At 45.8% G+C, this 25744-nt stretch overlaps 2 protein-coding genes across 4 annotated transcripts in view; both read right to left on the bottom strand.

Annotated features, from left to right (window-relative positions):
• The window catches only part of BEND2 (BEN domain containing 2), a 28709-nt gene extending 21224 nt beyond the window's left edge, over nt 1–7485 (bottom strand). For 2 of the 3 annotated variants that reach the window (XM_082759961.1, XM_082759963.1), the window contains exons 1-2: nt 7377–7485; nt 938–1099 (exon numbers count right to left, since the gene is read on the bottom strand). In XM_082759961.1, the coding sequence (XP_082616087.1) occupies nt 938–1099; nt 7377–7383 (169 nt within the window). In that variant the 5' untranslated portion in view covers nt 7384–7485. Of the gene's footprint in view, nt 1–937; nt 1100–5109; nt 5287–7376 lie in introns of all 3 variants that reach the window. The other variant, XM_082759962.1, reaches the window with a different exon arrangement.
• A 7534-nt stretch (nt 7486–15019) lies between these two features.
• The window catches only part of NHS (NHS actin remodeling regulator), a 245298-nt gene continuing 234573 nt past the window's right edge, over nt 15020–25744 (bottom strand). The window contains exons 6-9 of the mRNA XM_082765869.1: nt 24717–24848; nt 20539–23490; nt 19900–20026; nt 15020–19210 (exon numbers count right to left, since the gene is read on the bottom strand). Of these exons, the coding sequence (XP_082621995.1) occupies nt 18586–19210; nt 19900–20026; nt 20539–23490; nt 24717–24848 (3836 nt within the window). The 3' untranslated portion in view covers nt 15020–18585. The remainder of the gene's footprint in view (nt 19211–19899; nt 20027–20538; nt 23491–24716; nt 24849–25744) is intronic.

Here is a 25744-nt window from a genome sequence, read left to right as displayed (position 1 = left end):
GAATGGTCTGATTTGCAAAGAACCCTAAGGATCATCTAATTCCAACCCCCCTGCCATGGGCAGGGACACCTCCCACCAGCCCAGGCTGCCCAAAGCCCCATCCAGCCTGGCCTTGAACACCTCCAGGGATGGGGCATCCACAGCTTCTCTGGGCAGCCTGTGCCAGCGCCTCACCACCCTCACAATAAAGAATTTCTTCCTTATATCAAATCTAAACCTACTCTCTTTTAGTTTAAAGCTGTTATTCCTTGTCCTCTCCCCAAACTCCCTGACCAAGAGTCCCTCCCTGGCTTTCCCGTAGTCCCCTTTAGGTACTGGCAGGCCACTGTAAAGTCTCCCTGCAGCCTTCTCTTCTCCGGGCTGAACAATCCCAACTCCCTCAGCCTGTCCCCACAGGAGAGGCACTCCAGCCTCTTGATCATTCTCGTCGCCCTCCTCTGGACTTGTTCTAATACATCCATGTCCTTGTGCTGGGGGCTCCAGAACTGGATTCAGTGCTCCAGGTGGGGTTTCACAAGAGCAGAGCAGAGGGTGAGAATCACCTCCTCGAACTGCTGGCGACACTTCTTGTCCATGGAGGGGTGAAGTGATTCTGTAAGGGCACCTCAGTCTTTGGGGGAAGCCTCATCCTCCTTCTGGTCCTTGTCATTGGCAGCTTCCACTCTCTGGTTTTATTGGTCCCCCTCCCACCTGTGAGGGCCTGTGAGGGAGTTTTGGGCTGTGCATCCCCTGCAGACTGTGCTGGGATCCAGCTGTCTAACTCCTCAGCCTCCCTGATGCCACGCAGACAACCTATACAAACAATGTTATAGCTTCTGAACAAAATCTGCTTTAAAGATGGGTAACACAGAAAGCATTAAAGGCAGAAGCACTGAACACACAGCATTAAAATTAGCCACTAACTATGAGATCACCAAAGAAAACGAAGTGCAATTACCATACGCGAGTTGAGGCACGTGGTGAACGTTACTGTTTACTTCAGAGTTTTGTTCCATTGACACGCAGCTTTGTGTGGACAGTCCATTTTCTCCATCTTCTGCCTCAGAATTGTCAATAATCACTGCTTCAACATCATCCTCAACGTTCACGGGGTCATAATCTATTCGTGTCAGCAGAAAGAGAGGCAGGTTAAGACTAGACACTATTCTGCATATCAGATGAAAACTGTAATACTCTTATCATGCCTAGCATTATCTCAATTCTACCACAGGCGAATTTTAGAGCAGTTTCACTTTAACATTTAAATATGAGGTCACTTCAACACGTGTACTGAGGTTTTAACACATGCTAGAAGGGAAATGGCTTGCTATTGCTTAGTTGGCAGGACTCCTAAAAGTACCTAACCCCGCCTGCAGCGCCCAGCTCCAACAGGACCAGTTCCAGGGCAGTAACAAGCACTCCTGAAAACCCCATTTCCATTCAAGCACCCAACAAGACACGCTGATTTGTTTTCGAAATTTTACTTCCGTAAACAAGAAATACTTAGTACACTCGAAACAAACCAGCCTACAAATCCTAACTGCGTATTTGGTATTCAGATCAACCCAAGCACTGGCTCTCAGTGAGATGCTGTAGAGAAACACTGAATGGGCAATCTCCAGTGCTGTGGTGTTGTTTTTTTTGCAATTAACTGTATCAGGTCAAGAAAAAAGTGGTGTGCTTTCAGAACAACTATTAGAGCTACTACAGCTAGATTTTTTGATACAGCATTTGGAGGAGGGCAAGGAAGGGAGAGGAATTCATCCTTGATGAAAGGAATTAATGGAAGGAATCATACTGTGAGGCACTAGGCTGAATTAGAAAACACAACTTAATTCAGCCAGCACACACACGATGACATGTATGTCATCTTTTCCACAGGATCCCTGCCCCATTCGGTGTACAAAATGGGATGAGCTCTGGGGATGAATCAGGGCTGTATGAGTTTAACACTGGTCTGCTTCTTTACTCTCGTACAAAGAGTTCACTCCCAATCCTGCTCCCTTCCCTCTGTTCCAATTTCTCAAGAGCCTAACAGGTGAGAAATAAACTGGATCTACAGGTAAGAGTCTTCACTCTGGCCAGTACGCCTGTCTAATCCAGAAGACACAACGCAGAAGGGTTTGGATTTGGCTGTCATCAGGTTAGGAAACACTGCTTCACCCAATTACGGGTATATGCAGAGATGCCCATCAATCACCATGCAGCCAACAGCTACGTTTATAGCAATAAATGAGGCTGAAAATCCAGTAGCCCTGCAAGAAGGAGCTTAGTTGAGCAGACATGAGCTGGGATACGCTGCTTTGGCTCCAAGTCAGAGCACGGTTCCTGGCCAGTTTTAAATTGCTGTATAGAATAAGGAACGAGGAACCAGCACGTGGCAAAGACAAAGCAGGTCCCTCTGGAATAAAGGATGGAAAGTGTTATCAGATGTCGGGAGTGTTACTACAAGTGGTTGACAGTAAAAGTCAAAGCTCAGTTTTCCACGCCCTCTACCAGCCTTCCTGAAACAAGTTTCAAAATCAGCATCTCCACAGCATAGTGAATTCCAGGCAGAACGTTTCCAAAATCTGCAGCTACAGAAGTTTAGAGCTAGAGGATGACTAGAGGATGGATATAAACCAAACAGGGAGACACCCCACTTTCAAAAAAATATATTACATTTCTACAGTGATGTAGAAACAATGACACAAAAAGCATCAGTCTCTCAAAACCTTTAATCCCCAAGAAAGTGGCCAGGATCCTCTTCATATCTGGGACTTTTAACTTCATCACCTGTTGCTCAGCACTCAAAGGGAAATCATTTCCTCTTCAGAATGGCACTCTTACCTGGACAGCCAGGTAATACTGAAATTAGCACACACGACCCATTGCCATTAACATTTACCAACGTGGCTGGTCATCTCAGCTCTGTAACATAAAGAAAGCTGCTCCAAGAAACAGACCCACCTGCTTCATACCACTTCTTCCTTCTCCTAATGCATTCTAGTTTTTTTGTCTCTGAGGTCAGTGGCCAAATTTAAATGTCTTTGCTGAAAATTGCCTACGTTCATCACAAGGAGAATGTCTGTGCTCAGAAATATTTCACTTACGCTGCCTAAAACACTTGTCAGTTAATACTAGCTACTAAAAAAGGGTGCAGGGGAAGTAGTTCTCATCTTGTGGTCCAATATATAACTTATGCAGGCAAGTTGTTCAACTTTTTAATGTTGCTCCTGTAGCCACATATTCCCAACTACAATCTTTATAACTTTGAACATTTGTTACAGAAGAACTCTGGCTATTTACCCGTAAACTTGAGGAAACTGAAACTCATTCCTGTAAGCAATTCTGAGTACTTCTGGTGCTTCTAGGAAGTGCTAGCAATACGGGGTAATGGTATAGATATAGCGCTGACCAATATGAAATATGTACCTGTCTCTCTCAAGTACAAACCACAAACTGCCAGACTCTGTAATTAACTTGTGCTCCTAAAAAAAAGGACAGTAAAGCAAACCCATTAAGACACTATTTTTTTTCTTGTGACTTGAATGAAGATGCAACTGCATTTCTTGGAGCAATGGGAGTTAACAACCTCCCTGCACTAATTAGATCCCCTGGCACAAAATATCATGACACAGGTATTTAGAAGTTTCCAGTGAGTCTTTAAATCAATTTAGAAATTAAGAATAAGTGTGATTGAGAAAATATTTAGGTTTATATATTTCAAATAGGGGCTTTACTGTGAATTACACGCTATAGTAAGACTTACTAAACAGGCTGTTTTGTCCAATGATTGCAACAAGCTATATGTTTAAGAGCCTTGAGAATTTCTGTTTGAAAACTGAAGTGACAATCGTTCTAAATTTAGAAAGCATCAGCCAGCTAATTTCCTGCTCAGACTCAATGAGTGCTCTGAGCTACACGAGTTGTTATTTTCAGCCAGGCACTAGGATATGCTACATCAGAGGGTAGATGCTGACAAGAATCGTGCTGTGCAGGAAGGCAGCTGGAGAGCAGGGCTTTGAAATGACGAAGTTAGAAATCCAAGACTGGAGGTGCTCCTTTTAACCGAAAAATGGCTTATGCTCACTATTCGGGATTTGTCCAACGTTGTTTTAACAGGAGCTCTTCGTTGCTTCTGCACAAAATCATCAGGTAAGCAGGTCTTTGCAGAAAGCCAAAGATACTGAACTTGAGCCCAGCTTTCATAACAATTTATATGCAAGAATGTCCAACTGTGTGTCTAACTCTGCATCAGAAGTTACATAGCCACATTAAGCTACTGCTTTTACACAGCAAAGTAAAGATCAAGCCTCAGAAAGATTTTATTCTCAGTAACCGAAGAGAAGTATGTTTATAAATCATTATGACTTGAAAATCTGATCTTCTTTGGAGTCTGTGTCATTTGATCAAGATATGAGCAGTCAGTGGGTGCCAGAATATTGAAGTGCTGCTCCTTTACCTATCCCCTAATCATAGCACAGCAGTATAGGCTTTGGGGTAGAGAGCTGAACACAGAAAAATGTAAAACAAGTAACAATGAAAGATGAACAGAACCAAACTGCAATATTTATTTTTTTAAGCACACTTAGAAATCGAAAGATGTTGATACAAACATCAAGATTTTTTTTTTTTAAATACATTTTGAAGGCTTTCAAAGTAAGACTGCTGCAGAGACACTACTCTGGAAGTTACTACTGAAAGGCTGACCCCACATGCAAAACTGAGAAGTTTCCATGGCCTATTTTTTCTTAGTGTAAGGCTCCATTCACAGCTCTCCATTTCGCTTCTTCAAACTTGTGAGATAGATTTTCCAGTTTTCCTGAGTGAATATATTTTGTGAGCATTTGGGGGGGGGGAGGCATCCATTCCTCAAAAGAAACTGAAGGATAAACAAATTTGAAGTTGTCAAAGTCATATGGTACAACTCCTTACTTCAAAAACTATAATCCCTGAATGCTTCTGAAAAGAATTCTTTGCTGAGGAGGACTAGTTAGCTTAAATTAGGGATATACCTTCTGCTATCCTAAAAAACGAACCTACCAAGTCATAAAAAAAGAGAAGTCAAAGCATGCAGATGACCAATTAACACCACCTTAATATGTATTCAGTAAGATTTCCAAATTCTCTAATGCATTTTGAACATACTATTAGACTCCTGGGATGCTTTCTTCTGCCTGCCAGGGATCACTCAACCAAAACTGTCCAGAAGTGATCCCTTCCCCGCACTCTTCTCTGTGTCCAGAAGACAACACTTGATAGGAACCCAAGTGCAAGGGTGGGAGAGGAACTCTCAGGTAGCAGGGACATAACAGACAAGGTGAACTGGTGGAGACAAAAAGGAAAGAAGAAAAAAAAAACGCAAAAACAAAGAAACAAAACTGTAGCACTACAAACTACATCCCAATGTAAAAGCAAAGCAACTCTAGCTCAGTGAAAAGAAAGATACATACCACGAAACTTACCTGAATTTAAGCTAAGTCACAAAAGGAGAACCTGCTAGCATTACCTGGGACCACATCTATCTAGATCCTGGCCTATTTGTGGCACAATGCTTACACCAATACAAAAAAGAGTGAGCTAACACAACGGACAGGATGGGGACAACAGTGCCATAATGTCAGTGGTAGCATCATGTTATCCCGGCTTCAAGTAAACATTTGCATATTGACACTGTCTCATTGCAAATATAACAGCTTTAACCACATTTCTGCATACTATTATGCTCAAAGCTGTGAGCTGGGAAGCGCAACCAGAACTGATACATCAGCTGAAGTCAGAAGACAAGCTGACAGACTACTTTTCCCTCCCTGAGCACGTTACTAATTAAATACACCACATATGCCTGTGGGATAAGGAGGGGCTCGTACTGAGTCAGACTTTACTTGCTGAATGCTCTCATTTATTGCAGAAACAGGAGTGTAGGTAATCATGAGTTATTAAACCAAACAGAGAGGTAGGTGACCCGAGGGCCGAGGAGGCTGTAAGCAACGGGCAGTAATGAATCACATCCCAACCTCTACAGCAGAGCTTCTACTGGCAACGTCACCAGAGCTAAACCATACTTTTCACTGGATGCCAGTGTTTGTTCTTCATTTCCTAAGCATTTAGTTAAACGCATCTCTGTATTCTGCAAACATGATCCCCATACTCCCAGCTGTAACTGAGAGCACTGGGAGACATGTATAAGACAAAGTAAGTTTTATAAAGATGCTTTATGCTGCACTCAGGAAAACTGGGTACCATCCACCTTAGGTTGCATCCTTAAATTTAATATACTTCTGATAATTCTGTCCTCAGTCTGGATAGTTCCTGCCCTGTAGCAGCTGATCAGAAACACCAGAAGACTTCCAAAGATAATAGATACTCGTCAAGTCTCTGAAGGCTGAAACAACAGCTAACTTAGAATGCAGGAGCCAGCATCTGTGCAACTGAAATTTGCAACGAAATTAAGACAGTGGAATCGTACACTGAGCAAGCATAATACATTATGCTGAAGGGAATAATGAAGACAGGTTTCCCAGGGCTTTAAGTTTCACGTTCAGGTTACCAAGATGCTGTAAGTAAAACTCAGGGGGAGACAGGCCTCGCAAAGAGGCCTCTGATGTTGAGTAAGATTTATCTACATGTTTAACTGAGGAATATTATTAATGGCACTTCTATCCTACTGCCGAGGGATTTAGAGCAGTTTCTATATTAACGATTGCTGAGTTCGAGCAAAAAACAGTCAGGAGACTGAAAAAACTGAGGACAAAGCAGGCTGCGCTGACACCCACCACATGACACTGCGTGTTTGCCTGGTCAGTGTACCAGGACTGCCGTGCCCCCTCAGCACCCTACATCTAAGCAGCACCCTTTGCTTGGTGCCTGTATGTATAACGGCAGAGCGCAGTGACCAACGCCTCAGTTCACCAAAAGCAGCGCCACAAGAGACCAGGACTGACACCTGCTCCAACGCCACCCCGGGGAGGCCCGTGGTACACTTGTACGACACCCTCTGCCTCCCCACGGCAGGATCAGGGTGAGGGGGAGCCCTCCAGCAGCGCCACACTCCTTCTTTTTGCCGTTTTTGCCGTTTTTTGGGGACCCCCCGAGGGCTGTGGCAGCGCACACCCTCCCCTCACGGCGCCTCACCCCCACCTGAGGGGCGCCCGACCCCCCCACCCCCGCCACCTCCACCGCCGCCGACGGGCAGCAGCGCCAGCCAATCGCCGCGCCCCGCCGCGCCGCCGCCGGCCAATGGGAGCGCGCGCGGTGGGCGTGGCCCGGCGCCGAGCGTTGGGGCCGTTGCGAACGTTGAGGGAGCGTTCCCCGCGCGCCGCCGGCTCGCGCCTCCACCCCCCCCCCCCACCCCCTCGCCTCCCGCCTCCCCTCGCCCCCTTCCTCCCCCTCATGGCCGCCGCCCCCGCTCCTACCCGACATGGCGGCGGAGCCAGCCGCGGCTCGGGCTCGGGCTCGGGCTCGCGCAGGGGCAGGTGTGGCCGGAATGCGGCGTTGGGGACGGAAGCGGCTGGCGTGAGGCGAGCGGCGGCGGCTGTCGGCGGGCAGTGCGGCTGCGCGACGCGCCCGGCAAACGGGAGCAGGGCGGGCGGGGCCGCCGCCTCCTGCCTCCTGCCTCCTGCTGCCGCTCCTCGGCCGCCCGCAGGGACCGGGGGGGTTGTTTGCTCTAAATCCTTTAATGTATGCCAACGACTCGCACCGGTGTCACCCACTGAGCCGTGTCCCCAAGCACCACGTCCAACCTTATGCGTATCAGTCACCGGTGGTCCCTCTGGGGGTCTCTGGTGCTGAAGGCTCATGGTCTTCCTCCCTCTTGTCCTTCTCCTTTGTCCAGCTTGGCTGTATGTCAGAGACTTGTGCAGTGTCCCCTGCAAGCTTTGTCTTTTAGTTGTTCTTCAGCTTTCCTCGTCTCCTTAATCTCCTGCCCAGATATCAGAGACTTGCATAGTGTCCCACGCAATAGTCGTCATAGTTAGCAGTTATTCTGAAACCCCCCAGATACCAGAGACTTCAAGGAAAAGCCTACAAATACATTTCCCTTCAAGCTCTCTATTGACACAAATTGCTAAAGCATTCGTTTGCAAGATACAAGAACTATATACATTAACCACTCTGTTTTTCTTAGACCTGTGGATATACAAGGGTCTGTAGGACAGAAGGTCACATTCATCATACCTTGCAGCCCTAGCATTGTTCCATATTGACACGAATCAGATGAACACATTTCACAAATGTCTCCTCATTTCCAACCTGAACCTCCCTGGGCGCAACTTGAGGCCATTCCCTCCAGTCCTATCACTAGTTCCCTGTGAGAAGAGGCCAACCCCCAGTCCCCACACCTTCCTTTCAGGTACCTGCAGAGAGCAATGAAGTCTCTCCTGAGCCTCCTCTTCCCCAGACCAAACACCCCCAGTTCCCTCAGCTGCTCCTCACAGGACTTGTGCTCCAGACCCCTCACCAGCTCCATAGCCCTTCTCAGTGGAGTACAGGAGCACAAGGGTAGGTGGGAACCTGAGTAGGTGAAGCACCCTGCTCGGGCCCCTTCCAGGGCTGTCCCATCATTGCCCCATCCCCAGTAGCCAGGTGTGGAACCCATCCCCATGAGCCACCACCAGAGGAGCTTTGGACTGGGGGCTGATGCCTAGGGGTATGGGACACGCTATGGGATACCCGTGAGGGATTGCACAAGACAATTTAGCATTAGGGGAGGAACCAACAGCAAGGGAAGAGAGAGATTTAGGCAACTGGGGAAACTGGGATCCATGGGGCAGACTGGGTGTGAGCCCTGCTGCTGGAAGGATCCCCACACTACCCATGCTTTTATATATATATATATATATATATATATATATATATATATATATATATGGATACACCAGTGAACTCCAACCTACTCAGGCATAGAGAAGCAGGATGAGTGCTTCTCATGGGTGCTGTCTGTTTGGGTGAGGGCTGTTTGTGTGCTGTGGGGCTGGCTGCAGGTATGCCTACGTTTGTGGTGTGTGTGTGCTCTGTGTGCATGTCAGGGGAAAGTGCCTTCAGCCTCACTACTGGTTGAACTCATGGGCATGAAGCTACAGCAGCTTTGCCTCTCCTGGGCTCTTGGATCCAGCACGATGTATTTTCCTCTAGCATACATTCTGTATTTAAAGCTTAGAGCATACATCTGAAAGATTCCGGGCAGAAGGAACTAGAAAAGATTTAAAAGCTGTTACCCATATTGGTGAGAAAGGTAGAATGATGATATAGCGTGCAGTTAGTTGCTTATCTCTGAGAAAGCTTGTGTAAGAGTTAGGTACATATAAAAGGACTATTTATAGACTTTACCTTGTTTCCTCATAAGCGTTTTGAGAGAATCTGAAGGATTAGTCAATGCTTCCTTTATTCCTTCCTGATCTTTAGTAGGATTTAAAAGCCTGTTTTCTCTTTGACATTGATAGCTAGGTGGAAGACCATCATCTACAAGCCCCATCTTGAATCACATCAACATGATACATCCAGTTTCTTATGCAAGCGATTCTTCACCAAAACATGTCAGATTTACTGCTGCTTTTCAGTTCAAGTACATGGCTGGAAAAGCACTGAGTAGGCCAAGAGCTTAGTTTTCCCAGAAAGCTTGAGGTGGCAGGAGAATGCCCAAGTGATAGGGAGTCCAGCCATTTTCAAGATAAGCTTTTATCTTCCTCGTTTGTTTTTCTGGTGTTTTGTTTGTTTGTTTTTGTTGTTGTTTTTAATGATAGGGCATCAATTTGTATGTGTATAAAGAAGGAGTCGCTGAAAAGAACAATTTGGGAAGAGGAATATCTTGGAAGGCCACAGAGGCTGAATAGGAAACTGAGACACGTACTGCTGACTGTGGAAAGGAAGTGCTCGGGACAAGGATAAAGAAATGTTGGCTTTCAAAGGAAACAGACTGAAAAAGTTTGTACAAATATCTGATTTCTGTACTCTTGTGGGACAATGGTATTTGGAGGAGCTAACAAGACAGATATTTGGGGAAGGGGTAAGATGAATCCAATCTTTAGGAAGTGAAGTTAATTAGAAAGTATTATCTGATACACTAGAGGCCAAACATTTCTGAGTTACACCATGTGATTTTAGAAAACTTTGTCTTGAAGATAAAAAGTGGTAGACATTCCACAGTGCTAGACATATACAAATATTGTTTCAGTGGCTTGCTAATCAGGTAGAAGAAATGATGGGTTTGAAAAGAAAACTGAAAGAGGTGGAGGTAGGCAGGAGATTGTTATAAGGAAAGGAGTCAGCTAATAGTTAATACATTTGAATGTGGAATCATAGTTTCGGAAGGAGTGAGAAAACCTGATCTACAAGGCATTTGTTTTTCTTGGATCAGTTTTCACATAAACTTTCCTGGAATTAATTTGTTGGCCATCTTTTCTGGTACTTATATTTTGATTTAATTGGATCCAATGACTCTAAGCTTATCTACTTTATCTGCTTCTGAAAGGTCTTAATTTGATTAAAACTTGGTATTTTATATTGCTGGATATTTCAAATGACAAGCGAAGATCTGGACTAACTCCAGTTACACGTTGGTCTTCATAGATCCCAGAACTTGTTTTGTGCATTGATTTGACAGAAGTACCAGAAATGACAGCCTAAATGTATATGTTTAGGGTTTGCTTGATGGTTCAGCTGGCTTTGTAAAATGAAATGCATAGAAACAGATTGCAGTATTAGGATGTTATGGTTTGGCATCAGTAGTTTGAGGGTGTGGTCTATATTTCATTTGCATTGCTTTGGATCAGCCCTTAAATTATCTACCAAAAAAAAAAAAAAAAAAAAAGAAAACAGTGAAAGCATGAAGCCCAAGAAAAGACTCCAGATAATCCGGTTTTGAAGCTCTAACATTCTTAAATGGTAATAAAGCCACTTGTTGTCATTGCTCATGATGATGAAATTATGTAAGGCTTGTCCATCTGCTGTTGAGTAAGCTTTTAAAGAACACCTGAAGGAGGTACTTTTTAAGAGGACAGCATTCCTGTTAAAGAGTGAACCCTAAACACTGGCAATAACATTGCAGTTCTGTGCCAGCCTTTTAAATGTATAAATAAACTTGAGTGATCGGGAACTGAATTACTTCAGATTTTGAATGTCATTTACTCACAGAGATGTTTTTATCTGATGATTTCTTTTTTTCCAGCTTTGGAGGCTTGTGATAGATCTGAGCCACCTGACCTAGATTCAGTGTGACTGGTTACCCAAGTGACCAAGCCACCGGTTCAGTGATGTTACTTGCGCAATTTTCTCAGTCTCGGTGAAAACCATAGTGTGAATTTCCACAGGAAGCTCATTGAATGATTAGTGTCCTTTTTTTTTTTTTTTTTTTTTTTTTTTTTTTTTTTTTTTGTAATGCATGATTTTGAGTAATAAAATAAAGTGGAAACAGCCTAACACCGGATCAAAACTATTGCAAAACCATTATTAAAGGGCAAGGCATCTCTTATTTGTTCACGTACTGTTGCCAAGAAAGCCTGTTTTCCTGCTATATGAGTACCTCGCTGTTGCTGCTAGGCATGGAGAGCAGTGTCTTAGCATGAACAGTCTGAACTGACCTATGAGTTGATCAAGAAATGGCATTTCCTTGGCCTTTGTTATTTTTCTCTTGGGGCTGAAGGAGCAGTTCCTGCCTTTCCCCTCGCTCCAGCTGGAGATGACTGAATAAAAAGGGAGCTGTGGATGCAGTTGCTTCCTCACAGGAATAGTTTATGGTTTGCAACTTTAATGTGAAATGACAATAGTAAGAATAGTAACGTACTATCTGGATAAAGTTCTGTTAAAAAAAAAAATTGGTAGCTATTTATCCAGAGTGAAAATTAATAAAAGCTGCTGTATCTATTCCTAGCACTGTCACTACCACTGCTGTTCTGTGCATCTTTTGAATTTAACATTTGAATAAACAGAAAACTTCATTGAGAATGCATATCTCTTTTATAGGATAAAATTGCTTTAACATTCATAGTGGTTTTGTGATTTTCCAGCTCTGGGGAAGTTTAAATGTCAATGCAGGTGAATCAAGTGGGAAAGCCTGTCTTTAGCTGCTTGCCTGTTTTGTTATCCTGACCTTGAGCCTGTGTTGGAGGATGTGGGTTCATCATGAATACACATCCCCTGTTTTCTGTTTCAGGAGTATATCCAGATGATGTGATATGAAAACTCTCCCATTCATACTGAGGTAACTGAAGACATCGTCAGTCCACAGAGCTGGATAACCTGCGTTCAACAACTCACAGAATCACAGAATCATCTAGGTTGGAAGAGACCTCCAAGATCACTGAGTCCAACCTCTGACCTAACACTAACCAGTCCTCCACTAAACCATATCACTGAGCCCTACATCTAAATGTCTTTTAAAGACCCCCAGGGATGGTGACTCCACCACTTCCCTGGGCAGCCTGTTCCAGTGCCTCACAACCCTTTCAGTGAAGAAGTTCTTCCTAACATCTAACCTAAAACTCCCCTGGCTCAACTTTAGCCCATTCCCCCTCATCCTGTCACCAGGCACGTGGGAGAACAGGCCAACCCCCACCTCGCTACAACCTCCTTTAAGGTACCTGTAGAGGGCAATAAGGTCGCCCCTGAGCCTCCTCTTTTCCAGGCTGAAAAATCCCAGCTCCCTCAGCCGCTCCTTGTAAGACTTGTTCTCCAGACCCCTCAAGTCTTACGAGGAGCTTAGGAGAACCACTGAAGAGTTCTTATGACCAATAAGGTTGGGCACTATAAAAGTTTCAGGAGAATACCTAGAAGCCAGTAGTTAAAAACACAACTGGGACAAGCTGGGTCAACAACCTGTCACCCTGAGTTTAATCCCAGAATCAGAACAGTAAATACATGCTTCTGTCACCAAGTAAAGAAATAAAGGAGGGGGGTGTAATTAACACAGCCAAACATAGGTTTATGGAAATCAGTGCTAGGGCTGCAGCCAGCCCTTGGCTGCTCTCTTCCCCAGGAGAGGAGTTTGTTGTGGGAGCTGAAATGGTGAAGGGTTATTAAGGTGGAGAATGGGTTCCAGCTCCCAAAGGTGACAGTGCCAATAGCACAGAAGTTGAAGATAAAACTTACCAAACTCTGTGTAACTCCACAAGCTGGGGATGCTTGACATACACACTATTAACGATCGAGATCTAGGAAATGCTTTTATATTAAAAATCTCATTTTAAACACCTAAAAGCCCTGACACTCAAACGAAGGCTCCGAAACCTTTGGAGGAACCACCTTTCCTTCTCCTGCGGGTGGCTGCTGAGTTGAGAAAGTGCTGTCGTGTTTTCAGGTGTCTCCACCCATGGCCTTAACACTCCCTCGGTGCAGGTATGCGTTGTGGTGTATCCCCGGGGCTGTCAGCCTGCTTTTGCGCAACAGCCTCTTCGAAAGGCCTCATCGTAGACATTTGATATTGGGAGTGTCCCTCGCTGACGGGGCTGGCCCTCACACAGGCTGAATTTGAAACTGTGGTAGTAAAACAAGAGTTCTGCCTGTTGCTGCCCCGTGCTGGAACAGCCCAGCAGGCAGAAAGCCGTGTGGATGGCGGGGCCCTGTGTGCTGCACAGTGGGTGAAGTGTAGAGGTAGATCTGTTGTTGGGGGGGTGTGCGTAATGTGTGTTGGAATTCCACCCTGTGGAGAAAGTACCATCATTTTCACTGTAGCATCTGAAGCTCTTAATCCACATGCTTTATTATCTTCCAAACAGAAAGCACCCCCCACTCGTAAGTCGTCCCTTTGTGCACGTTTCTGTACATTGACACAGACACCCACACAGCACGATGAGATGCTTTGCCGAGCAGGAAGGCACAACCTGAGAAGCGCTTGTATATGCAGTGATGCTCCATGTAGTATCTGGTTTATATTACCACCGGACAGGCTCAACTGTGGTATGCTGTGTACGTGTACCCAAAGGTACACGCTGAAGCCTGGATTTTGCAAAGGCTTTAAAAAAAAAAAGTCACCAACTTCACATATGTTGTAAATAGTTACAAAGATTTCAGCTTGTCTATATAAAAAAGCAAGGGGTATATTTTATGAGGTCTAATGTTTAATTTTCTCTCCACTGAGCATGAAAAAAATACACAAGTGTATAGCGAGCAGATAAAAACCAGATTGTGCCTGCCTCTGTAGGCTAAGCTCGTCCTACAGTTCTTGCTTATCTGTACTTCAGGGTTGGGTAATATACATCAGCAAATGATCTACATAGCCATTAACTGCTTGACCATCTGGTTGAAACAAATGTTATAGAAGCTGATTCCCACTTGGAGACCACTCTGGTACCACACCCATAGGGGAAATCTTCGTATCTTTGCGAGGCACGATTTCAAATAGCTCAGCTGTGTTCCCCAAGGCTGATTTTTCCACTCTAAGGCACTAGACTTCCATATTTCAGCTTTGGTCCATGTGCGCTTTCTAAGTACCCGTGTCCAGGGTTGCAAAACTACTGACAGAATGGCAGATGAAACAAAAGCTTCTTCTCTCCCCCTCTTCCTGCAGGTATGCAGTTTTGGAACATTTAACCCACCTAGCACCCGTGTTCAGACTTCTCTATCTCCCACTAACAAAAATGACTTAAACTTAGAAGTGCAAATGATACTTTATTTTATGTTCATAGTTTATCACCTTCCTTTTTGGCTACAGCTTGCTTTATGCGATAAGGTTCAGTCACTGGATGCTTTATGCCTTGGGTCTTACGTGCTGCAATTTGTTTTCCAGCCAAAGATCAAGTAGCAGTCTTTCCATTATTTTTCATCCCTGCTTCCCTTCTTTCCTGCTTAACCTTTTGTCCCCTGTAGAATTTAGGCAAATCCAGCAGTCTTTATATTCTGGCAAAATTGTACTTGGGGGCTAAATTCCACTTAAACCCAGTGACGGTTTTCGTTGGATACAGATTTTTCCCTTACTTGGTTTGTACAAAAACTTAAATTGAAGGGAAAACAAGATCAAGAGGTTTGAAAGGCGCGATGCACTGAGACTTGCTTTTGGAAAAACTGTACCCATAGTCCAGTAGATCAGACTTTACATTTCATTACAAGTAAAGAGAAGGTGTGATTTAATTGCAGTCACGTTTATTTGCAGTTTCTATACACACTTTCTAGGTAATCAAACTTTTCCGACACATTTTTTGAGAGGGGTTCACAATGAAACTGTCACCGTTTTTACTAAAAATAAATACAAGACTTAAAGTGTTGCACAGCTCTAAAATATACAAAGGCTTGGATTTAATGTAAACTTTGAAAACATTTTACAAAAGAAACCATCTTTGCAACAATTTAAAAAGTTCATATTTACAAATATTACAAAAATACAAAATGGATGCAAGTCCATAAACCATTGTCTTTTCTGCCAGCATGAACTGGTGCTAGTACCAAAATAGTTACACTGTAACCTTCTTAATTTTTTTTTTTTATTTTTTTTAATTCTTTAAGTCATAACCTACAGTATTTCTCTATATCTGCCACCATTGCAGCAAATGCACTCAATCACTGACCTTTGGCAAAAGCAAATATATGCTTTATTTGCTACAACTATTCCATCTTCTCTATGCTGCCACGAAAAAAAAAAAAGGGGGGGGGGGGGGGGGGGGAAGAAAATGTTACTTTTCAGAACACACAGCTGTGTAACTTCCAAAATCATTTCCAGAACATCAGTGCAAACAACGGAACAACAGGTTGAAATGATGGTTCACTGGTGGCCATCAGGCACGTCCTGTGCCCTGTTTCAAGTTGTCTGATGTTCCCCTTGCTCTACAGCTTGTCCTCCGGTGCCTCGGAGGCACACCTGCAACACCGAAGGGGTCTCCCTCCATTTCTTTTCCACTGCCTCCCACATTTGTTATGAACTCTCTTCTTCACAGTGGATTCACAGTGGCTTTGTTTGGGTTTCAATCCGCTGAATAGAAAATAGGAAGAAAGCCCCTCATAGATTTTACACAAAATAAGACTATATTTCAATGTGATTGTTCTCTGGTCATTTTGTATGTGAAGGATTGCCTCACAATTCAAGTCAAAACACATTTTAGTGTATATTTATATATGGCACCTATTGAATTGTTGACAGGTAATAAAAAGTGGTATCACCAAAGTCAATTCATTTGTATTCTCTTTACAGTTCTGAATGATTTTTTAAAGCACGTAGAACACCTTTAAGGGCAAACGTGTTATAAAAGAGCTCCTGGTAAAATTTTAGGGAAAATTACTTAAGATGACAAACTAAGGAGTTTCTGCCCAATACCTAAACTTCCTTTACTCATGTTCTCCAGAAAGTGTTTTGTTATATGCTATACAATTCCTATTAAAACATTCCCATTCATTCATTTCACTTGTGTTTAGACTTATTTTCTTAACTAAGCTACTAATGTGACTAGCCTGTAATTTCCAAACCTCACCCCACCTACCTTTTTAAATACTACTTTAGACTTCCCTGTTTTGAAGCCCTTTAGCTGATTTACCACCCCTCTTCCCAACACACGTACCACATGCATAGTGATTCCATCTGGCATACTGCACACAACCAGACTACACAGGAGGACGGTAGGATACCCTGAATTATATATTTCTTGTGGTAAACGCTAGACAAAATGAGACACAAACCTTATGGGAAATAACATTCAGGATTTGTGTTAAACCATTCTGACTTGCTCAAGCTCTTTAAAATCATAACCGCTTTAGGTCGAACCTTCCTCTTAAAAACACAATCTGCCCTCTTTTAAAACTCTCAGCTTTATGCATTACATGAATAAAAGCACACACACACAAAAAAAAAAAAAAAAAAAGAAAAACCCATTTCACACATCCCACTTCCCTATTATTTACTTATGCTTAAAGCCAGCTTTCAGTTGATTTCTTTAGTACCAAAGTACGCTCCTTCTGCCATCCTACTCAACCTGTCCTACTGCACACCAAATTCCTTCTTGTAATATTTTCTCTGCACTAACCTTTCCTCTGTTCCTCTACTCCAAAGCATATCCTACAGCAAACAACACCAACTGCACAAATTTTGGACAAAGAGGGCCTTGTTCTCTGAGTAGCATGGTCAGGCTACATCATTGGAAACCACAATGGCCCAAAGGAGAGTCAGGCCAACGACTGGTTTTATTTCATTTAGAAATTAAAAGCATAAAGCAACTTGTGGGTTAAGTTTAAAAGTACAAGTCCTTTCAGTTTTAAGACAAGAAAATTCAAGTAACTTCAAGTAATTCAGCTTTTATTTCCCTGCCTTCATTTGTATCAAAGCAGTTGCTTTGACTTGTCTCCTCTCCCGCCCCATCCCAGTCCCCCACCCTGTTGCACGTTTCTGGTGAACCCAGACAAAATCCAAACTGTATGAGGCTGGCACAATGAACCAGAGCTTTCCCCTTCCCGGATTCGCAATGAATATAAATAATGCATACACATACCTATTTCCCAGCTACATTTTCACAGTGTCATTTTTGTAAATATTTAGGTAGCATGAATCTCATCAGCACAAAGAGAAAGCTTCACTGAAAACTCATCGCAGATATTTACTGATAAATTGAAAGCGCTTGTTGCATGCTTATAATTTATTTGTTTCCCTTAAGAGCCAGAAACTAATCATGTTTAAAGATTATAGTTACCAGGTTATGACTGTGTTATGTATCCCAATAGCCTAATAGGAATACGAAAGGAAGTACTATTTCCTCACGTCTATTCCCGCCCAAGCAATCCCTGTTAGCACGAAGGCCCAGGGGACACCGTCAGATGGGACCGTTTGGGGCTTCGTATTAGAAATGACTTAGTTGTGTCAGAAGCACGCCTGCCTTCCCAGCTGGTTATCACGGTGAAACTCACAGCTGCACTTTCCAGTTAGCTTGTTGGGAGCTATGTTAGAAAGACAAATGGTTGCTTTAATCCGATCTCAGCCTTTTCGTTTTGTTAGCTAAGGTGGAGAATTCCTTTCAACTGTTAAATGTCGTCTTTGAGGCTTATATGGCACCAAACGTGGTTGTTGGTGGCCATGTGAATTTATGCTTGATATGAAAATGGTATTCACAGAATACAGTTATTACATTTGACTTCTTTTGTCGTCTATAAACAAAGTTGTTATGCGGTAAATTGTTTGCCACGTGTCCACTTTTTGATAATTCTATTTACAAATTTCTATCAAAAATATGATATTTACATATGCTTTGTTAATTTCTTCTAAATTTTGTTTCAGCTCATTTTAGTGTAGAAAAATACCAATCCTCAAGAGCATTTGCTTTTTTATTTTTCTCCCTAGGGAAGCACTACAGTGAGGGATTTCTTTCTAGATGGGCAACTTCTGGGAAAAAAAAATAACACAAAAAGTCTCTCTGAACTCTACGAAAAGTGTATAGCCTTGAAATCTACAGTGACAACAGAAATGAGAGTGGGATAAATGAAATGAAGCTAAAAGAAAACAGAATAGGCGTAGCATATCTTTCTACTTTTGGAAAATGTAGAGCAATAAATAGCTACAGCTGTAGTCCTGTTTCCCCAGCATCTGACGAACACAAACACATTTAAGCATCGATATTGCCCTGCAAGTATTGTTATTATTATTTCTTCGACTGCTACAGCGTTGGCCTCTTATATTCACATCCTTACACAACCCACGTGGTGTCAGCAGTCCCTGGCAGCCTATGTTGAGCTCTGAGAAGACCGGTCATCGTGGGGGCTGCCGTCCGAGTTCTCGGTCTCTCCCTCCGAGATGGCCTGCATCGGTGTGTTGTACAGCCTGCAGCGCACGCTGTACCTGCTGCTGCTGGCTGCTGGCGGCGCCCGGGAGCGCCCCACTCGCGAAGATGCTGACATGGGAAAGCTCTTGGAGGAGAATCCTTCCGCGTTGACCCTTGGGGAGCAGGGGGACAGTGGGGACAGCGCATCGGGGCTTGCCGCTTGGGGAGACTCGTCCAGGCTTTGGGGTGCATCCGCCGTCAGCTCTCCGGGAGACTTGGGCAGAATTGGACTCTTCAGGATTTCTGTGGCAGACATCCTGTAGCTAGAATCAGACCGACTGCCCTTTTTAAGGAGCAGTAGCTTAAACTCCTCGTTAGATGTGTTGGACTTCTTGGCGTTCCTGTATATAAGCCCGGGGGACCTCTGGCTGCTTATGGGAGCACCTGTGCTGCTGGCAGGTGGCGCGCTGCTGGCAGGCAGCGTACTGCTGGCGGGTGGCTGGCTGCTTGTCCCAGAGGAAGCTCTCAATCTGTTCCTGACAGACAGGTCTCCGGAGTCCTTTCTCCCAAGAACTTTCCTTTTTGATCTGTAACAACACAGAGGAATGCTCTTTCATACACTGTCTTTGTAGAAGAATGCTTCACACTAGCCTGCAGTTTCATGGATTCACCACGCTTTTAAACTAGCTGGATCTCCCTTATCCCTCTCACTCTTACCCAGTTCTTCCAAAACAATTCATGCACAAACTGCTCTTTATAAAGACAATGATGCTTGAGTCCCAGGTTAGCCAAATACTCATCATAACCCATTTAATATCAGAAATCTGTAATTTCAGCTGTGATCACAAATTTCAGCTGAATACACAACATGCTAAATTTGAAGAGATGCCCTCTCATCACTTCAGTGTGACAGCTCACTCTTTAAGACAGAGCTGGGGGGCAGCCCCCAGAAACCACCGTGGGGACTTTTCTTTGGAGATGTGTGTTTATTAGAGAGAACAGTCTGATGTTATTTCTAAAGCATCCTACACATGCTGTAGATGCTCATCATGCACACATGGGACCAGTACCCATTGCTCCTGACCCCTGGTAATATGGTTAGCATCGTCAATGCCATTATATAAGGCAAACACCTATAATATGTAAGCTAGTACCAGCAGGACTTCAGGACTTCCAGTACCATCGCTGGCTGGGATACTCGTGCACGCCACCACACCACACCAGCTATGTCTGCTGGTGGGCAGGGCAAGGCCTAACCACAAGAAGGCTAGATCACCTGTGAATGACTGCAAACAGGTCCTCAGTAGTGCGAGGTTTGTTGGGAGACACGAAAACGTCCTCAGCATCAGCCTGAGAGTCTTCACTCAGCGGGGACATGATGGAGTCGTCACTTGGAGAAGACTCTAAGATAAGGACAGAAGCCATGGTTAGAGTCTGACCACCGCCATGTGCTGAACCAGCGCTGCTAAGGCAAGGTGTGAGCTCAGTGTGTGAGCCAGAGGCCAGTGCTGGTGACACAGACTTTATCCTCTAACTACCATACACGTTGCATGTTGGAGCCATGCGGCGGGCACTGCTAGGGCCCAAGAGCAGGACCTCCTGCTTGTGGTACAGGCGCTGGCACCACCTCTGCAGCGGTGACAGTGCAGCCCTCCTGCACAGCAGGGCAGTGCTCCTCCCTCTCCTGTTTTTGTCTGGCACGTAGCACAAGGGAAGAAGCATTTATCAGAGAAATACACCCCTCTGAGAGAGCACCTAGCATCTCTGGGTGGCTGCTCTGCTGTCAGACCAGGAGGGCTCACCAGGGCCTGCGGAGGCATGCCGAGTGGCACCTCCAGCCCTCAGGGCACCCAGCTTTGTCACCCTGTCACTGCCAGTCACACCCCACCCAGCACAGACAGAGGACACAACTGACCTTTCAGCGACGGCTCTTCTGTGCCACCCGCTGGCTCGTCCGCCCTGCCGGCATCGGAGGCACTTTTGGTAGGAATACCTGATGCGATGTCGTTCTCCTGCTTGCAACTCGCTTCACCGAGCGAGTTTACCGCCGCCATCTCTGATTCGAAGCTGATATTCCCAGGCACATGGTGGCTTAAATCGAGTTGGTGCTTAAGCTGATCGCTGACATCCACTCCCTGCGCCTGAGCAGGGCTTTCAGCTGCAGGGCCAGGCTCCAGCTGCTGCCCACTGCCACCAGAGAGCTCTGGCTGCGTGCGTTCGGGGTGGCCGTCTACTTCTGCTCCCCGGTTAGCTTTCTCCACTTCGTAATCACCTGTGGGGACGGCCGAGCCTTTCTGAAACCCTTCTGTAGGAACGGCACAAGACTGATTCAGAGCTCTGTCTGGCAAGCGCTCGGCGGCCAGGGGCACTTGGTCCTTCACGGGTTTGATTTCAACCAGAGCTGCGCTTGCTGAAGTTAGGGTTTCTTGCTCGCAATTACTCTGCCCACTGAAAGAGGAGCTCTTTTCTAAGGGCGGTTTTCCAGGGCCCGTTTCTACCGGGGAAGCGTCAATGTACGGCATAATGGCCTCCTCGGTGGAGTACTGCCGTGATACCGGCTTCTTGGTTAGGAGCGGCCTCATTTTGCCAGGCGAAACATCATTTGCCACCAGCGTGGTCTCTCGGACGCAGAGCAGGTCAGGAGTGCTGCCCTTCTGCTTTGCTTCTTCGGGCCTGTTGACAGCCCTGAGGTGCACGGACTTGAGGACGGAGGGCGTGATGGCGAGGGCAGAGGGAGGGCTGGGGCTGAGGGCTTCTCCCACCGTGTTCTGCTTGCTGGGGTTGAAGGCGTGCAGCTGGTGCCGGTGAGCGAACGGTTTGTTCAGGACGCTGTGAAGAGCACTTAGGTCGAGATGGGTCGGAGGTATAATCGGGAGTTCGAGGTCTTTGCTTGCAGACACGGTGCCGTCTTTAGAGAGCGGCTGTTGCAGCGACGACTTCCTCTCGGGTACTTTCGGCTTTCTCTTGCTGCCCCCCGGAGACAAGGGTCCGGAGAAGAAGGCAGTCGGGAAGGAGGAGGTTGGTGTCTCCGACTGGCTCGAGTACCCGCTGGAGGGCGAGGCCAGACCCGCCAGCTTCTCCGGCGAGGCCAGCTTGAACTCGCTGTCGACGGAAGGGAGGGATGGGGTGGTGGCCCGTGACCCGGACTGCGACGTCTGGGACTCGGAGCTCTCTGGCGACTTGATGCACTCTATGACCGTGGTACCCGTAGCAGTGCTCGAATTAGATAAAGACCTGTAAGGATCGCTAGATTTCAAGTCGTTCAGGAGCCAGAGGTCTGCATAGTGAGGTTGTTCAGCACCTTCGTCTTTAAAGGACGGCATGTCGGCCGTGTCGAACTGAGCGTCCTTCAGGCTGCCGTCGCTCTGGCTCACCCAGGGCAGCTCGGATTTGGGTGGCAGGCTGGAGCCCTCCGCTCTGGAAGGCGTGTTGGAAAACTCAAGCGGCAGCTTCATTTCCCTGGCGGTGTGCGACACGTGCTGCCCGCTGCTAATCTTTGGTTCTTTCTTCTCAGGAAGATCCACGCTGCCCTCAGATTTCCTCAAAGACGAGCTGCGTTTTGGTGGGGCTGGCTTTGCCTTTGGTTTCTTCAGAGAGATGCTCTGCCGTCCCTGCCTCCTGTGGTTCACGCACTCCTGCCAGGCACAGTCGGCCAGGCTGGAGGTCACGCTTGCCGTCTGGCCGCTCTCGGAGCCTGCGGCTGCATAGTTGCAAATATAGCTCTTGTTACCCTTGAGACCACAGTCAAAGTGCATGGAGGTATAGTATCCTTCAGTATCCACGGAGAAGTGTGAGCTAGTGTCTGCCTTGTCAGAGGGGGTCTTCTCTAGGAAGCTGTCGTACGTGGCCATGCTCGTGAAGCTCGGGCATCCCAGGCTGTCGGCCTTGGGGCGCTCGGGGCTGAAGTCCTGGCGACAGGAGGCATCGTGGTGGTGGTGCAGGTAGTTCCACTCGCTGTCGCTCGTGTTGCTGTTGTTGGGGTCATCAAGTAAATCTGCCACGGTGGAGGTGAAGGAGCTCGCCCTGTGGCCTCTGACCTTGTCCACGTGGTCACCAAACTGCTCCGTGATGAAGACGCTTGAGTCCTCGTTGGCATTGGGAGCGGTGTTGAGGGACAGCTCGGAGTCACAGTGCGAGGAGCCCGTCAGCGGCGGAGAGGCAGCAGGAGGAATGGTTTCGGATGTCTGAGAGGGACACGTGGAGCTGCTCCCACTCCAGTTGCCGCTGGAGGACTGGTGGTCATCCTTCTGGTCCATGTGGCTGCTGAGCAGGACTCCTGCCGTGGAGATGGAGTGAATGGGGCTCCCAAAGGTGTCCGAGTTGGACGAAATCTCGCAGCTTCCCGAATCTGCCATCCTCGACAGTCGCGACCTCCCTCTCTCGCCGATGCTGTGCTCGGGGCTGTGCAGGTGCTGAGGGCACGTTAAACCTAGGGGCTGGTGCTCTTGTGAACCCTGTTTGCTCAGGACCTCCTTCCCCTTTTTCGGGAGCCTCTCCTGGCTGGCTAGGAAGTGCTCTGCCTCATAAGCCGAACTCTTGGTGGCGGCGGCCGGGTCGCCCTCGCTGGCTCTCGCACCCTCGCGAGGGAGGCTCCGCGAGCGGATGCGGTTGCTGACGGCGGCAGCGAAGACGGCATCCCCGTTGTCCGCCAGCACCAAAATGTTGCCGGCGGAGTGCGAGAGGGAGGCGACCACGCTCTGCCCCCTCTGCGCGCGGATGCGGCGCCGGGAGGGAGCGGCGATCAGGATTTCTTCCGTCTGGCACTCCGAGTCCCTGGTCCCCGACCGCCGGCTGCCGGCGCTGGAGAAGTCCGGGTTGGCATGCACAATCACGCTGCGCTCCCTCGCCACCGGCGACTCGTCCGAATCTAGGGTACACGTAAAGCTGGGTGAGAGGCAGCTTCGCGCGTCCCGACACGAGACGACCCGCGGAGAAACCCAAGAAGCATATCTGCATTTAATCTTGCTGAGTTTTGTACCAAAGCTAGCTCGGCTATAAAATGTACATAAGGCAGACCTCATCGCAGTGAGGTGGGAAATTCTGCTAGTCCTGCAACGTGATCTCAGTTCTCCTGTTTCTGCAATGTGATCTCACGCAGAGCTGATCTCACTGTGGTAAATATTAAGATGAATATTAACTTTTCAGTTTTTTCACTGTACTGTAGCTCGTTACAGGCAGTTGTCAGGAGCGGCCGCCTGACCAAACACTCCGTAAACTTCTAAAAATAATTATATTCTATCTATCTTTTCAGAATTTCCATTATCTGCTTCTTTCCTACCAAGAATATTTGCACAGTAACAGGATCTTTGTTTCATAGGTTCTCTGGTTGCTTATTCCCTATGATAAACACATTCCTTCTGCCTCCGATCAAATTTCACAGCAACTGACCGAGATATCAGAGTCATCTTCAGATGTAGATGAACATTAAGAAATAATGATCCTGTTCATTTAGTTTCGGGTTCAGACCAATTTTACACTGTATTTGCCCTCAACAGAGTTGTTCCTAGTTTACCTGCAAAAGAAGCAAGGCAAGCCACTTGATTTCAAGCAAATATCCTTGGTAATAAAGAATGCAAGGAAGGACTTGAGGACAAGCATGACAAAGAAAAGGAACTTTTAGCAAAGCTTTCAGTGGGGTACCAGCAGCTGTCTCTAATGCGGATATCCAGCTGATATCTGAGTGAGTTGTGACAGCTCATCACTTTGCTGAGCAACATCTGTCATTTCTTTACCTTCAGATCCCCTCACACAAGAAAAAACTTTCACTTAATCTAGTTACTTTTTATGCACGCAACTATGGGTTTATAACAAAAATAAAATGGAAAAAAAATAACTGATTAACATTTACACGATAAGAGCTGAACACGTACATCTATATTACTCGGTAAGGCCCCCCGTACGTCAGGGCCATATGGAGTAATATAGCTTTGCTTACTGCAGTAAATCAAAAAAACAAAACACATCCTTCCCAAACTCCACAACCAGTTATGCTTTCAAGGATTCATATCTTTGGAAGGCCGGCTACCAGCTCATATCCCTGCAATTTAAGTTGGTTAGAAAGCTATCTATGGAAGAGTTGTATTTATACTACACCTATTTCTTGTTGCACTCTTCTGGGGATGCCAGAGATGGTTTTCCTCCTCCTCAACTTTCGTCTCCGCTGTAGTACAGATTGTGAATGAACAAGAGAGCAGCGTATACTAGCCTCTCTGTCAAAACCAACTCCTGCAACCCATAAATAGGTCTCATTAGCCTTTAGAAATAGTAAACAAATTTTCATGGCTGGAACACAGTGGAGGTATGTGAGCTTGGATTAAGCCTGTGAATAAACATAAGGGAGCCCTTATATAGCTCTTATGTGAATTATATTACAGTATATCACAGTTTTACATTTAATTCCAGCTCCCCCTCAGCAGCCTGGTCTGCCAAAAGTAACACAAGGACTGAAAAAAAAAAAAAAAGAAAAAAAATAAAGAAAAAAAAAAAAAGAGAGAAAAGGAAAAGGAAAATAAAAAGAAAAGAAAAGAAAATGAGGAAGGAAAATACAGTTGAGGGCTCCTGGTAGCAGGGCATCTTTCTTATAACTATTTATCCATCTGTCACAGGGACAATGACAGTTACTTGTCTGCAAGGAGCAAACTTTTCAGCTACAGCCTGACTTACTTTAAGCAACTAAGCATAAGGAAACAATTTAAATTTTAATGCCAAATTACATTAGTTGGGGGCTTCTTAGGAGATCAATATGCCACAAGGGCTACCATTTCAGAAAGGAGTAAGACAGCTAAAATGGGGCAAAGTCCACATGCAAGTTTAGAGAGCAGTTTCCTTGACTATTACACATGGCCAAGGATGAAATAAATGGGCAGCAGGTATTGTGCACCAGCACGTGGCCTGATTTTCCCAAGCGCTCAGCTTGCAGCAAGACACACAGGAGTCCGCTCTGGGAATCAGCTCACACATTTACCATCCTAAATTTGGATTTAGGAGCCCAAGTTCACATGTACACCTATTTATAACCATGATCATGCAGAATGGGCAAGAATTCCTCCTTTTCTCTATGTTTCTATGGAATTGCCACAGGGAAGTCTCTTTGACTTTGTTTTTTACACTGTGGTCAATCT

The sequence above is a fragment of the Aythya marila genome, assembly GCF_965140915.1.
Source record: "Aythya marila genome assembly, chromosome: 1".
Lineage (NCBI taxonomy): Eukaryota > Metazoa > Chordata > Aves > Anseriformes > Anatidae > Aythya > Aythya marila.
This window is presented reverse-complemented; position numbering and strand designations above follow the sequence as displayed.